Here is a 15,774-nt window from a genome sequence, read left to right on the forward strand (position 1 = left end):
CAAAATGTTTTATGCAGGAAATGAGAAATTAAGAAGAAACAGGGTTGATTTAATAGTGAGAAGTGATGTAGCAAAAACGAGTTATAATGCAAGGTCTGAGCGAGTGATATCAATGAGATTTAATGGGAAACCTATTAACCTAACCATCATCCAAGTCTATGCTCCAATGGCAAATGCAGAAGAAGAGGAATTAGAGAGATTTTACACAGACGTATGTGATGTCCCTGTAAATGTAATTACTGTAAATATGGTAAGTGCAGGTTTATTAGAGTATATGTGGTAAGTAGACTGAGTGAGAGGGGGGAGTACATGGGTTGGAATGTTGATGAGTGTTGTATGATAATTGGCTGAGCGTCTGGGTGTCTGAAGGTATAAATGAGAGGATGACAGTTGTGAGGGGGTTTGAGTGCTGAGAGGGGTTTTTGGAGGGGTGGATTGGATTTAGGTTGGTAGTGAGGCAGGTTATTTATGACTAAGAAATATAAAGAGTAACACCTTATGAAATTACATGCTTGTTGACTGAACCTTTAAGTAATTTTGTGATTCCCTGTGTAAATAAATAAATAGTTCTTGGTTTACCAAAACGCCTGATCCTTGGCTGGGTTTCACAGACCAGAAGGGTGGGCAGGGCATATACCAAGGTGGGGAAACAGTATGAATGGTGGCAGCGGGGAAGAGACAGTGTAACATCAGCAGGTATCCAAAACAACCCAGGGCTGTAATCTTTATAGGCACAAATATACAGGGGGGGTTGTGGCTTATGAATGCACCCAGACACAACGTAGCAATAGGCCAGGAGGAGACTAAGGCACAGTCTCAAAGCAATATTGTTTACTCTTGATAGAGTTCAACTGTTGGTCCATTTAGCTCAGTACTGGCTACATAAACTGGCAACAGCTCTTCAGGATTTTAGATAGGGGCCCTCCAGACATTATTTTTATTGTGCATTCATGTTAATTTGTGCTCCTGATGGTATCGGGTTGGTTATACTCAATCCTGCTTTCCATACTCTTTGCGCCTACAAATGTTTCAGGACAGACATACTGCTTATTTCCAATCACTGCATGCTCCATGACATCTTGCTGAAATGCTGTAACTTTTTATACCATAAATATTCCAGTTTATTTTTTTGCCCCTCCAGATGTCAGTAACGCAGTAACCCTGGAGAAGCATTACAGAATTATGTGTGGATGGTCCAATATAATCTCACCACTAATGTACCTTTATTACTGCTTCAGTGACATCTTGCAGAATACACCCGTAAAAAGCACCAGTCTGGGGAGAGGCAGCCATACCTGAACACACAAGGAGCTGAATTGGGCCTTTTACATGCAAGCATGTGCTCTACTATTAAGGCATGGCTATTCCTTAGTTTTAAGAGGAACCTGCAGGGTCCCATCCATTTCCCCATGCAGCAACCCATTTGACCACAAGTTGCCAGTTAGTGTTAATCAGGACTGTGGAGTCGGTATGTCAAACCTTCAACTCCGACTCCAGCGCCTCTATTTTGCTACTGTCCAACTTAATGTATTAATATTAATACATTAATTAAATTAATATTAATATTAAAATATTGATTTTATTTTGAAGTCGGAGTCAGTACATTTCTACCGACTCCGACTCCACCCAAAATTGCTTCTGACTCCACAGCCCTGATGTTAATAATGCTTATTGAGCATACTGCAATGGTAGCACCAGAAAAGGCTGCACTGCTTCTCTACTCTGCTAATTAAAAGGCATAGGAACTTCTGTGAGGAAAATGATCACACAAACTAATTTTATCCTACTTTGATCCACATGCCAAACTCATCCAGCCTCTCTGTTCACACAAACTGCCTCCCTCCTCTGGCTTTAACCAACAAACATAGACATACGGTAATTTAAAAACAGAGTTATGAGTACATAGAGAAGATCTCAACTTGATGAGGCACCATATGGCCACAACTGGAGACACTCTGACTGGACAGCCAATTTCCTTTCCCATCAGTAGTTACCTTGTCCTCCATTCAGTTTCATCTTTTGCACGTTCCTTGCGAGCAGCTCTCTGCTTCTCTTCCACCCTCTCTTTTTCTTTGCTAGCCAGATCTAACAGACATTTTAATAAGGACTGATTACTTTATACAATAGGGAGAAAAAGTTAAAAGGAATGGCAGGCTGAGAAACAAAATCCAGATTGTTTTAAGAATGTATTTATCATATGTCAATAACTCAAAGCAATTTGTATTTTTCCTCACTTCACCCTAAATAAAAGCATGAAAACAAAAATGAAAAATAGCAGACCCCCAGATTAAAATTCCAGATAAACCCATCCCCTCATATCTCCACAGAGACCACCACCTTAAGCTTGTCCACTGAGAGGCTCAGATTTTAGCAAGTTGCCCAGAGACACAAATCCCATAATTTTGGGGAATCTCCCTATATGCATCCAACAGGAGGCACACCACAATCCACAACCGCTGCACCTTCCCATTCACCGAAGCGTAACTCAATAGTGTGCCCCGAGATTACAAAGGCTAAACTGGAAGGTCTGAATCAGACAGAAAATACCACAGCCTAATTACTCGACAAAGTTGGATGAAACTGGTTGGCACTACGCTAACAGGGGCCTTGTTCTGGAGTGCCATTTTTATATTTTGTAGTTTTATTCTAATATTTGGAACTTGAAGCTTTAACTACTATATAAGTCAGTATGTGGGAGGCTATTTTTCCCCAAGAGACCCATTCTACCATCCACCCTTACTAAGTTCCCTTTCATGTTGTTCTAATGGGTCAAGATGCCCTGGGAGCACATTGAAGGGCAGGGTATACATCCCTGAAAGAAAGAAAGACATGAAAGATGGCAGAATATTTTGCTTAAGATTTCTAATCTGCATGCATACTCCCAACGACCTACTTACACATACCTATCTCTCCATTCTCCATGTGTCTGATGTCTGGTCGCAATCGACAGTCAGTGGGAGCCAACACTTCTTCCATGCCTTTTTCTAGTTCGTTGAGACTGACAGCAAAACTGGTGAAATTGTACATCTTAAGTAAAAACAAAAACATTAATATACTGTCAGGCTGCAGTGACATTTGCTTCCCCCTAGAAAGGTATACTTTGGCATTACCCACCATTACCATGCAAAATGAAGATGACTGAGCAAGCCTGCCTCCTAAGCAGGGTCACAGTGGGTGCTTTGCTAGAGACCCACTCCCCATAGATTTTTGACAAAAAAAACCCCACACATGCACACACAAAAAGAATCCATGCAGTGAATCTTAGAATATTCCAACTGTGAGATTGTGAGTAAGAAACAGGAACTCCCAATTCAAATCTTGCCACTCCCATGAACTCATTAGAATCTTTCAGAAACTGCACAAGTAAGTTCACTTCTTCATGCTATGAACAAAGACGCCTGCAATCCTTTTAAATCCAATATATATTTCATTCCAGGATGTACTGTGCTTCCTGAGAGGGCTTACTTTGGTGAGGTTCCTTGTCAAATGCTTTTTGAAAGTCTAAGTACACTATGTCCATAGAGGTGATCCAGTGGACATAGTGTACTTAGACTTTCAAAAAGCGTTTGACAAGGTACCTCACCAAAGACTTCTGAGGAAGCTTAGCAGTCATGGAATAAGAGGAGAGGTCCTCTTGTGGATAAGGAATTGGTTAAGAAGCAGGAAGCAGAAAGCAGAGAGTAGGAATAAATGGACAGTTCTCCCAATGGAGGGCTTTAGCAAGTGGGGTCCCTCAAGGATCGGTATTGGGACCTGTACTTTTCAACTTGTTCATTAATGACCTAGAATTAGGAGTGAGCAGTGAAGTGGCCAAGTTTGCTGATGACGCTAAATTGTTCAGGGTTGTTAAAACAAAAAGGGATTGCGAAGAGCTCCAAAAAGACCTCTCCAAACTGAGTGAATGGGCAGAAAAATGATGAAAGCAATTCAATATAAACAAGTGTAAAATTATGCATATTGGAGCAAAAAATCATAATTTTGCATATACGCTCATGGGGTCTGAACTGGCGGTGACCGACCAGCAGAGAGACCTCAGGGTTGTAGTAGACAGCAAAATGAAAATGTCGACCCAGTGTGCGGCAGCTGTGAAAAAGGCAAATTCCATGCTAGCAATAATTAGGAAAGGTATTGAAAATAAAACAGCCGATATCATAATGCCGTTGTATAAATCTATGGTGCGGCCGCATTTGGAATACTGTGTACAGTTCTGGTCACCTCATCTCAAAAAGGATATTATAGAGTTGGAAAAGGTTCAGAAGAGGGCAACCAGAATGATCAAGGGGATGGAGTGACTCCCTTACGAGGAAAGGTTGCAGTATTTGGGGCTTTTTAGTTTAGAGAAAAGGCGGGTCAGAGGAGACATGATAGAAGTGTATAAAATTATGCATGGCATTGAGAAAGAGGATAGAGAAAAGTTCTTCTCCCTCTCTCATAATACTAGAACTCGTGGACATTCAAAGAAGCTGAATGTTGGAAGATTCAGGACAGACAAAAGGAAGTACTTCTTTACTCAGCGCATAGTTAAACTATGGAATTTGCTCCCACAAGATGCAGTAATGGCCACCAGCTTGGATGGCTTTAAAAGAAGATTAGACAAATTCATGGAGGACAGGGCTATCAATGGCTACTAGCCGTGATGGCTGTGCTCTGCCACCCTAGTCAGAGGCAGCATGCTTCTGAAAACCAGTTGCCGGAAGCCTCAGGAGGGGAGAGTGTTCTTGCATTCGGGTCCTGCTTGCAGGCTTCCCCCAGGCACCTGGTTGGCCACTGTGAGAACAGGATGCTGGACTAGATGGGCCACTGGCCTGATCCAGCAGGCTCTTCTTATGTTCTTACTTCTATCAGAGTGCTAATAGCACAGTCTTAACCATGTCTGCTCAGAAGTCCTATTTAATTCAGTGGGGCTTATTCCCAAGTAAGTGGGGTTAGGACTGCAGCCTAAGATGTCTGGGTTGAGTCATTTGAGTCCTGTATGAACTGACTGAACACTGTACCAATAAAAAACACTGTAGAGATAGAATCACAAACAACACAGTCTCCACAAAAACACAGAGATGGCAAGGCAATCAGATATGATGAAAACACAGAACAGAAGCAATGTGAGAGTGACCTGGCAGAGGTAATTTCTACTTCATAAAGCACAAGCAACAACTACTTTAAAAGGGCAAATTCACTTCACATATAATGGCAAAAGCCCATAAAAAAGCATTTAAAAAGCCCATAAAAGCAGCCTGCCATTTAAACAAACACAGCAGCAAATAAGGACATCCTTTTAGTCCACAAGCACAAGATGTGGATGGATAATCAACGTTATAAATGTTTGCCTAGTTACAGGAGCCCAGAGCGGCATTTGTTTTTTTTAAAAAGGGCATATTCTATTGTGTGTCACATAGAGATGATGTAAGAAGTGACTACTAAAGTGAAAGAACATTTTTTAGATATCAATACTTCTTGGTTGCTGTGGAGAACTTTCCTAGATCTGAGATACCTTCCTTGCTGACCTGCCATAGCATTGTTGCATAACTGAAATACGTTTCTGCATTATGGCATTTCAGAAAAGCTAACAACCAGATTTTCAGTGGCAGAACTTACATTATTTCAGGTTTCATACAGCTTCTGCCATATTACTACAATCCCTCATTACACTCAAGCAAATGGGCAGATGGGACAAGGTAGGGATGGGCTGCTTGAACTACAAATTGTGCACTCAAGCAAGAGACCAACGCCATGAATAAGCACTGGATATAGCCCAGCTCAACTACCAACAGAAAGGCACATCTATCGCAAACCATTGCTATTTAGAGATGAGCAACTGAATTGCCAGGGATATACAATGTTATTTAATTGCTTAACTTTCATTTGTTTTAAACAGAATGGGGTGGAGGTATATGTAGAAAAACAATAGTACATGAGTAACTCAATAGGTAGCACTGCCACAATTGCAGTTTGGATTGAGCTAGGAGTTTCCTTTCCCTCTATGATTCCCAATCTTTTAAGGCAATAGAGAATCCTGATGCCATTCCTACATGATGATGCTTAAGCTTTCCATATTAGGAAGAATAAAACATCTAATAACATTATTAATGTTATTCTCACTATTAATATTAAGAATACAGGACAGAGGGTCAATATAGGTTCTCCTTCACTTTGTTGCAGCAGCGCTCAAGTGTAATAAAAGGTTTGCTAACACACATACACCTCTTTTCAATTTTTCAGGAGAGAGTGCTATTTTGTTCAGGCCCTGCTTGTGGGCTTCCAATAGATCCAGAAGAGGTCTTCTTGTGTTCTTATGAGAAGTTTTTATTTTAGTGTGTGAACACATGTACCTGAATGAGGTCTTTTGAATTCCATTCCAGTATATAACCCTCCTCCCAATATATCAATTAATGAACCACTTACCTGGGATGAATTTGGTGGTCTAGAGCTTATCCTCCAAAGTAGCTTACTGCCAGGTACAACCTGCACAGTCTCTTGGATCTCTGGCATATCATCAGCTTCATCATTCTCAGGATCATCACTCTTGAAGCAAAGACATAGTTCATGGAAAATAAGAAGTATGTCAAATTCAAATTCTTGGTTCCCCTTTCAGGATTCCACATAGTCCTATTTCAGACATAGCAGTGCTGCACACACTAACCGTGGTTTGTCCTCCCCCTCTTTCCTTCCCTCCTCCTGTCACACATCTAGCTGCAAATGACACATCCTGGTTTCTTAAACCTAAGTTTCCAGTGATGTCTGAATGAGGAAACTGTGTTTTAATCAACCAGAAGTCTCCTCAGCAGCTGGACACACAACAAAAAGAGGAAAGGGTTAGGGAGGATATAGCTCTTGAGCTTGTTCACACTGAAGAAAACCACAGTTTGTCTGATGGACCCCTTTACACTTGAACTGGGCCACAGTCTTACTCCAACAATACTGCCAATTTATTATCCTGCTATACTCTGTTCCTGCCTTTATTCTCTTTGTTCTATTCATAATAACCAGCAAATACAATGTTACCTCAGTTGCCACATGTAAGCTGGGGCCCAAGAATCCCTCCCCTCTCACTGCCATTGCTCTGCTGTTTTCCTCAATATGTGCTCAAGCAGCTCCTCTGTCTCCCTAACCCTTAATTCCCTTTGCTGAAGCTGCTCGTAATGGCAAGAGCTAAACATCAGATGCTCCCAGTTAGGGAAACGATAAACAGTAATCCATAGACTGTATTTGGGATATGGAATAGCAACTGTTTATTCTCCTAAATTCAGAATACTTTTTAAAAACTTTATTATTGAACACTGAGTGTTCTGAACATTTTTTATTTATATTTACACACACATTCCCCCACAGTTTAACACCAAAGTCTCCGATTATATCAGAGTTATTTATTCACAGACTTTGCTATGGTAAGAAAATAATACATTCTAAGTAAACACCAAAATAACTGCTGGTAACTCCCAAAACACAAAGTCATCAAGAAAGGAAATTTGATTTTGGGACATTAAAACCTAGGTCTTGCTCAAAAAAAAAAAAAAATGAATGTTTTATGATTTTGTTTTCTATGTTTTATGAAAATTTGAATAAAAATTATTGTAAAAAAAAAAAAACCTAGGTCTTGCTCCTAGGATATTTGCAATTCACAAAGTGGGGCAAAAATGAAAACTGTTAGGATATACTGCACTAAAGGGTCTATTATAAGTCTACCGCCCTGGGCTCCTGCCAGGAGGAAGGGTGGGATATAAATCAAATAATAAATAAATAAATAAAAATAAGTCTAAACAGGAAATGCATGAGAACAGCATAATCTCAATAGCTTTACAACTAAAAAAATCCAGCACATCTGTCCCATTCCCATCTTACAAGTTTCATTTGAAACGAAAAGATGTAAATAAATCTTGAACAGTGGCTTCTCCCAGTGGTCATTCCAGACAGATTATTGAAATTCTATACCTACTACTGAAATCAATGGGAGTTCACAAAATACTGCAATTTGGAAGATTTCAACTCTTATCACAAACATAATCAGTTGTGCTATGGTCAGTCCAGCTTACACTGCATCAGTTTGGTACCTCCCAATGTTTCCTTTTCATAAAACATCTTGCTTAAGATAGAAGAACACTACTCCTCCATCTGCTAGTACAATATCAACAAACATTACCGGCCTGGGTTTCTTCTGATCACCCCCTCTCCTTTCATTCTTCTTGTAGTTTTCATAAGTGGAAGGATCAACACACCATAAACATTCTGTCCATTTGCCATAGATCACTGCAAGCTTCTTCTTACTGTTTATTTTTTTAAAAATCAACACTTTAAAAAATTCAAGTTCTGCAGTTTCTGACCTTAAATAAACCCCAGATTATACTATAGCCAGCGTGGATTTTTCACATTCCACAATGTTAAATTGAAAATACCCCCATGCCATTCTGATGCTTCCCATAAGCTCGTTTCAAAACAAAACCTTACAAAACGTATAGTACTGAACTCAGAAACGCTTGCTTAACAACCCTCTAAATTTTCATGGCGATACACAAAACAGTCAGAGATAATCAAGAGTTCAAAGTGTAAAAAGAGGGGGGGGAAGACACCTGTTGGACTTTTTTCTGTCAGAGTTCTCATAATTTGTTGAAATTAATTAAAAATCAGCCATGTTCATAGAGTACCTGTAATCCTGTTACTGACCTTGCCCCATACTCTGACCTTCATCTTCTGCAGTTTAAAAGTTAAAAAAAATGCCTGGCTGATTTTTAATTAATTTTGGCTTGAAGCCAATGATAATGTGGGGCATGCTCAGTAAGAACCAACTGTCAAGTGTTCTAAAAGCCTCATAGCTGCTGGGCTTGACTAATCAGAGGGCCACACCCACACCAGACTTTGATTTGACTTGAGACAGTTATGGCTTCCCTTAGAGAATCCTGGGAAGTGTAGTTTGTGAAGGATGCTGAGAGGAGACTCCTATTCCCCTGACAGAGCTCCAGTGGCCAGAGTGGTTTAACAGTCAGTCACTTTGATTGAAGGTCTGTGAGCAACTCTCAGCACCCTTCACTAACTACACTTCCCAGGATTCTTTGAGAGAAGCCATGACTTTCCAAAGTGAAATAAAGGCCTGATGTGGATGTGGCCAGGGACAGCTTTGGTTTAAACTTGGGTGGGAGGCTACATGTGCCTCCTGTTGAATAAAAAGGTGGGGAAAACACTGAAAAGCAATGATACTGTTCACAATGTTTTCCTTTTGCTCTCTGCTATCTTTCTGGTGCCTTTTGAAGACTTTTCCTCTTTCAACAAGCCTTTTAAGTTGAGACCTATCCCAGTCTGCGTCTGTGTTAGAATTGCTTTTAATATGTTTTCTTTAATAATGTTTTTAACTTTTTTTAAAAAAAAAGATGTTTTTAAAACTTTTTAAAAAATGTTTTTAACGTTATTTTGTTTTAATGTATTTTAAGGTCTTTTTATGATGCTTTAAAGTGTTTTTATTGTTTCTGTTTGCCGCCCTGGGCTACTGCTAGAAGGAAGGGTGGGATATAAATCAAATAATAAATAAATAGATAAAGGAAAGGAGCTTCCCTTCTGCCCAGCAAGTGGACTATGAAAGACCAACCCAAATTGTGTTTGCATTCTGACAATATCTGTGGGCTATAGGTACGTTCTTAAACCGCAAGGTTTTTTGCCTATTAGTGAATTGTATTTTGTTCAGGCCAAACTATGAGCAGAACTGCATGTTGCTCTCAACAAGCAGCAGCGACTGAAAACGATGCCTTATTGAGCTCACCCCTGCTTCCCTGTAATGTAGAAGATCACTCACCCATGTCCCAATATCATCATATTGTGTATTTCTCTTCCCTCACCATCAGAAGACAATGAACGGGGAAGGGGGAAATGCACAACATGATATCAGGGCATAGGAAGTGCAGGGAAATGTGTGAACTCAACATGAGAATACAATTTTTGCCAAAGTTCACCTTGTAGTTCGACCTTAAAATTACACCTCTTGGTTCCATTAAAAAAAAGCTTAGTACTTGCCATTTTTTGAGGAAACATTTGTCCAATCATAAATTCACACAGTAAAAAAGCAGACAATTTCTTTCTATAACTTGGCAATTTTACATTTTCCCACCACAAATTTAATTTGAAAATAAGGAGGGGGTTTGCGGGTTTATTAAGGAACTTTATATTTACTTTTTCCACCCAAGATTTCAGTAACAAATTCTAAGATACGATAAGCTAGTGGTTATATACTTTAGAATTGTTGTTTCTAGTAACAGTATGATTATGTGGAAAACGCGCATAAATAAGAGCCAGCTCAAAAAAAACCCCAGTGCCACATGTGCCAAATGACATATTTAAAGATTATGTATATTGGAGTGTTGAGAGTACTATGGATCAGTACTTGCCCCTTTTTAGTCAGAAGTACAACCTTTCTCAGAGAAATCATGCTAAGCAGCAGCCATTTCTCCCTATCTTCAGCAGAAGCTAGCTATTCAAAGTGCACTTGTGACAATCACGAAGACAATCACCAAGTCACATCCTGCCCCCATCCCTAACCCGGAGCATTGTTTAATGGATCTACCTAAACACAAAGGATAGATTAATACACACCCATACAAATCAGTGTTTTTTTAAAAAACAACAACGGAATAAACCTTTTACTTGATAAACATTGTGAGGTTCCTGAATTTTTATGATGTAAAAAACTCAAAAGGTTTATCTGGATCATTGTTGGATTTGGACCTAGCTGCATGTATATATTTCAGAAGCAAATGCAGGGAGAAGGGAAGCAGAGCTTCTGCAACAGAAAAAAAATGGATCAGCTCCTGCAAGTAGATATATCTATATGCATCCTCCACCCCAGCTCAAACTAGAGAAGGGTGATGGAGCCCAACTACTGAGCAAGTAAACATATACACACACTTACTTTTTGTCCTGAATGTAGCCTTCTATTCTATGAAGCTCTTTCCCAAACAGCCCACATGGTTTAAAGTTAAGGATACATTTATCTCCAGTACTACAAAAGGAAAACAAACTGAAGTTAACAGGTTATATAGAGCCTTGGTGCTAAAGCCTCCCAATATTGCCGTACAAGCCTCCTCCCCAACCCCAACATGATCCCTGCAGTCACTGTGTTGTGATAAGTACAATCAGTCATAAAGAGTTTCACACAGAAATAGAGTGTGCTTCTGTGTAGGGGGGGGGAATGGCCTGGATGGAAGGGTATGCATATGCATGAGTTTGTGGCCACTGTATTGTCATTTGTTCTCTTCGGCAGGTATTTCAACTCCACACAATCTAAAAAAATAGTTTCAAGATTTGGTGCAACAGCTGCTAAAAAGAAGATATGAGTGAAGGAACAGTGTGCATGCACCAGAGCAAGGTTTTCTTGTAGAACATTTGTGCTAAACGTTCAGAGTATGAAGAAGAGAAAGCTTTAAAACAGGGATGACTAACCTTTTTTGGTCCTTGGGCCACATTCTTTTGGCCAACTCTCTGGAAGCTGCATGCAACCCCACACTCTCTCATACACAAGATACACATCACCATCTCCTCCTCTTCCTCCTCACAGCTGATCCCGTGCATATAAAATGATTGATCTGACAACCAGATGATCTGCACCCCCATAAGGGTGTTGGGCTCCACCCACCTCAGCACTGTGCTGATTTCCCCCCCGCAACCAAAATCAGTGGCATCTTTAGGGGTTGGAACAGGCTCCCAAACTGGAGGTTAGTCATCCCTGCTTTTAAAACTGTACAGGGGAAATTATCAAAAAGGAAATGCTCAGTAATATTACAGCAGGAGCAGACCACACATGGACCTCTAACGTAAATCTCTCTCACACAAGAACATCTCCACCTAAACACAAAGGACAGATTAATACACACCCATAAAATCATTATCACTTAACTTCTCCCCAAATTACTAGCAACAAGCTGGAAGTAAGGATGATTATGCCATTCAATGGAGCTGGGAGGATTTTATTGTATTTTATAGAAAGGCTCTGTTTCACTTTCCAGTTTTTAGAAGGCCCAATGTGGCATAAACCATGTTCTGTGAAGGAAAAAAAGCAGAATATAAATGTAGCAAAATAAATAAAATGAAGATACCTGTGATTTATAATTTCTACTGTTCCATATTGTTCTATCCAGAGTTTGCCAATAATTACATTATGTACACAGCAAGTAGGGTAAGTCCATGTGTAAGCTTCATTGTATCTGTTGGGAGAGAGGGAAGAAAAGTCTGATCAGATGCCAGGGAAGGGGAGAAGTAACTAAAAACAGAGAATCTGAAAAGAAATGAAGTGTTCCAAATCATTTTCTAATGAATATCTCCTGCTTGTTTATCGGTCTCTATGTATTCACCCTCAGTCTTTTGTAATTGCACAATGTTCTGAATCGATAGGAGGTTAATAAGAATTAAATATGAGAAAGAAGGTTTGTTTGAAATTACTTAATAATCTGAATGTGGGTAGTGTCTGCTAAAAGCACATGCAAAAAACCACGGGTTAAATGGGCAGACAAGAATGTGCATGTCTACTTAGGTCTCTGTCTTAAGAGTCCTACATTCTTGCCAACATATCTCTCTCTCAGCTCTAAAGCTCTTGAAGGTTGTTAATCATAATCAACATGCAATTTCACCTCTAAACATGCAATCCTTAAATTATGGAGATTTTCAATTCAACACCAAAATAAGGTCTGATTCTACCAATGCCAAAGCATTAACAAAGGGAACTGAAGCCCAAGCTACACATTATGGGCAAACACACACTGCAGCAATCCCATATTCATTTAGATACCAGAAAGCCACTTCCTGCGAGGACAATCAAGAACATGATTGTCAAGGCATGTGGCAGGAAGGAGGCATTTTTAATTCTTTCCTCCCATACCTTTCCCCTGTTCAAAATCCCCACCCACAGGATTTACCCTAGTGGGATTTGAAATGCATTTTAATTTAAAACCCCATGGGGGAAAATGATACTCAAGAGGACAGCTTGGAATGACGACAGCATTAAGTGCCACTTCATCACTTCCTATTGCCCTCATTGGAAGCATCTTTTTATCATCTAAAATGGGCTCATGCATCTTGTTACATGCATTTGCATGGATGCGTAGCATGGACCTTAATTGCAGAGGAATATTCTTTTAAAATCGTCAAACAACTTCACTCTTGTTTCTCAACTAGCCTGTATCAGCTGATAGCACACTTATCTTTAAACAATAAATATTATTTCAACTTAGAGCTGTAATACATATGTTAAAGTGGGCATTATTTTGACATCACTGGTTATGATACTGAACACGCACCCAAAATCACTGGACAGAACAGAAACCAACAGGTGAAGTGTTATGTATCTGTCATGCTGCAGAACCAAGGCAAAGCTAGGCAATTCGTGTTGCTTAATGCTGTTTATAGTTTTTCATTATTGCATAGCCCTAAGGTAGGTTAATTTAATGACAACACATTTCTCACTAACCCTTTTGGTGCCAGCTAGAATTTATTTTACACCAACTGACTGGCAGTATCTACCAGAAGCATTTCTTGCTAAAGCCACTACACAAGCTACACAAAAGCACAATTAATTGAAATAGGACAGGAGATTGTACAGGAGATTTGGATGGCATTTGTTTGATACAATGACTGTACACATTTTCAACTTTTAAGGCTGCAATCCTATACACATGTACTTGAGAGTAACTCCCATTGAACTCCATGGGGCCTATTTTTAAGCAGATACATATATTGCATAGTAAGACTCGGATAAAAGTTTGATCACCTTTGCCCTGCTTCAGGGCATACTGGAACTGTCATGTACTCTGGGACCTCCTAAACTAGCACAGTCAAGCTATATCTGGAGTTCAGGCCGTAAGCAGAGCCAAACTAATTCAGCAGCCAATATGAAAGAGAGACAAGCCAGAGGCTTCCACAAGTCCACCAACAAGTCCTGCTCTTGACTGTCCTCACAGGAAGTGGCTTTCTGGTATCTAAATGGGCATAAAGGCAACAGGCCTTTCTAGCTGTTTTGGCCTTCAATATTCTGCTTATGAATATTACCTCTGGCATGCCTATCTTTCACAAACTTGATTAATTTGTTTTTAAGTCATCTAAGGCAGTGACAGCTACCATATATTGTAGCAAAACATTTCATACGGTAATAATGTGTTGTGGGTGAAGTAGGTTTTTATTTTTTCTGTCTTGAATCTACTGATGATCATTTTTATTGGACCCTAAGTTCTAAAGATAATTTTTCTCTGTTCATTTTCTTCACACATAATTTATAAGCCTCTTCATCCCCCCCTTTTTAGTCATCCTTTTCAATTAAAAAGCCTCAAATGCTTTAACCCCCCCTCATAACCTTATGTTCTCAACAACCTACAAGTTTGCACAAGGGGTTCATAAATTTACAAACATGGAACAAACAGGGCAGCAGACTTATCATAGAATAGAATCAGACTTGTTGAAACATTCAGCACCTAACATTTTACAATGATTATATAAACACAGATACTGTTTCTTGGTTGACGACACATTTAAAATAACTTTTTCATGAGTATCCTTTTCATATCAGAAGAGGTATCTGGGACTCTACAGAGAGCAGAGGCGGAAGCTTTTAGATGCACGACAATTATGGCAGCATTCAGAAAATGATTTTATTTTTTGTTAGCCACCCCCTTTTTAAAGATCTTTGCCCTCTTGGCATTATATCAAAGATGGGGAAAGACCAATGAACTTAGGTGAAGTATCAATTTCAAGAATAGCATACAGTTAACATGTGAAGGTTTAAATATGAGTATTGAATGCTTGAATTGTATCTTGTGCTCTTGTGACACCTTTCTATATAGAATTTTACTTGATATCTGGACTCTTAATCTATTCTGTATTTTATATTTTGACCTTTGTTATTACACAAAAGATCGTCCCTGAATTCTGTTTTGTATGTGTGCCATGTATCTCAGTTGTTTATCTTCTGTATTCCAGCAGTGTTCAGACTTACCTGTTTGCCCATTCTATTTTGTTATTGATATTCAACAAGGCAAACTCTGAAACTGTTAAGTCAACTGGTGCTTATTTTGAATCACTTATTATCTGAGTCCAGAACAGTGATAATTATACTTCATCCATTATATGTCAGAGCTTTTAAATATATAACAGTTATAGGCAGAAGAATTCTCTTTTTTGTTTCAGTAAATGTCTACTGCCTAAGGGGGGGAAATTAGTCCCAAATGTTGTGCACATATGATCATGGCATCCTTCCAAAATGTCTCAATAAATTTATATGCTATAATTTATTTTTATTATCTATTTATTTACTAAGCTTCTATCCCACCCTTCCTCTCACAAGGAGGCCAGGGCAAAAATTTATTTAGATGTGCTTAATTATTCATCTCTTTGCCCACTGCAAAAAAAATATATCCTCAAGTTACATAAATAACTACTTACAGACACACACAACCTAGAGAAATAATATAAAAAAACTATTACTTAACTAGGGATAGTTTTGTGGTCACACATAGGTAACAGGAGAAAAACACATAAATACATACTTTAAGAGCTCCAATGTTATTGTTCCCTGGGGCTCCGCTTCCACACTCTTCCCCCAAAACTTCAGTTTAGGGTAAATTGATCCATGAAAAACGAAGTCCTGATTTAAGCCTTCTGAATAAAAAGCACTGATAGGTGGATGATGACTGACCTGTTCAGAAATAAACCTAAATCCTAAATCCTCCCTACAAATAAGAAAAGGCAACGATCAGTATACATGAGAGCCAGACAAGAGACAGAACAGAAGCTTTGAATTACTGCTATACTAAGCCA

At 39.2% G+C, this 15,774-nt stretch overlaps 1 protein-coding gene across 4 annotated transcripts in view; it reads right to left on the minus strand.

Annotated features, from left to right (window-relative positions):
• Positions 1-15,774, minus strand: part of OSBPL2 (oxysterol binding protein like 2) — a 105,306-nt gene that overhangs the window by 5,741 nt on the left and 83,791 nt on the right. For 3 of the 4 annotated variants that reach the window (XM_061631091.1, XM_061631092.1, XM_061631090.1), the window contains 7 exons: positions 15,504-15,686; positions 12,069-12,176; positions 10,886-10,975; positions 8,135-8,258; positions 6,400-6,519; positions 2,904-3,027; positions 1,995-2,085 (listed from right to left, as the gene is read on the minus strand). In XM_061631091.1, the coding sequence (XP_061487075.1) occupies positions 1,995-2,085; positions 2,904-3,027; positions 6,400-6,519; positions 8,135-8,258; positions 10,886-10,975; positions 12,069-12,176; positions 15,504-15,686 (840 nt within the window). Of the gene's footprint in view, positions 1-1,221; positions 1,296-1,994; positions 2,086-2,903; positions 3,028-6,399; positions 6,520-8,134; positions 8,259-10,885; positions 10,976-12,068; positions 12,177-15,503; positions 15,687-15,774 lie in introns of all 4 variants that reach the window. The other variant, XM_061631093.1, reaches the window with a different exon arrangement.

The sequence above is a fragment of the Rhineura floridana genome, chromosome 6, assembly GCF_030035675.1.
Source record: "Rhineura floridana isolate rRhiFlo1 chromosome 6, rRhiFlo1.hap2, whole genome shotgun sequence".
In the NCBI taxonomy this organism is placed as follows: domain Eukaryota; kingdom Metazoa; phylum Chordata; class Lepidosauria; order Squamata; family Rhineuridae; genus Rhineura; species Rhineura floridana.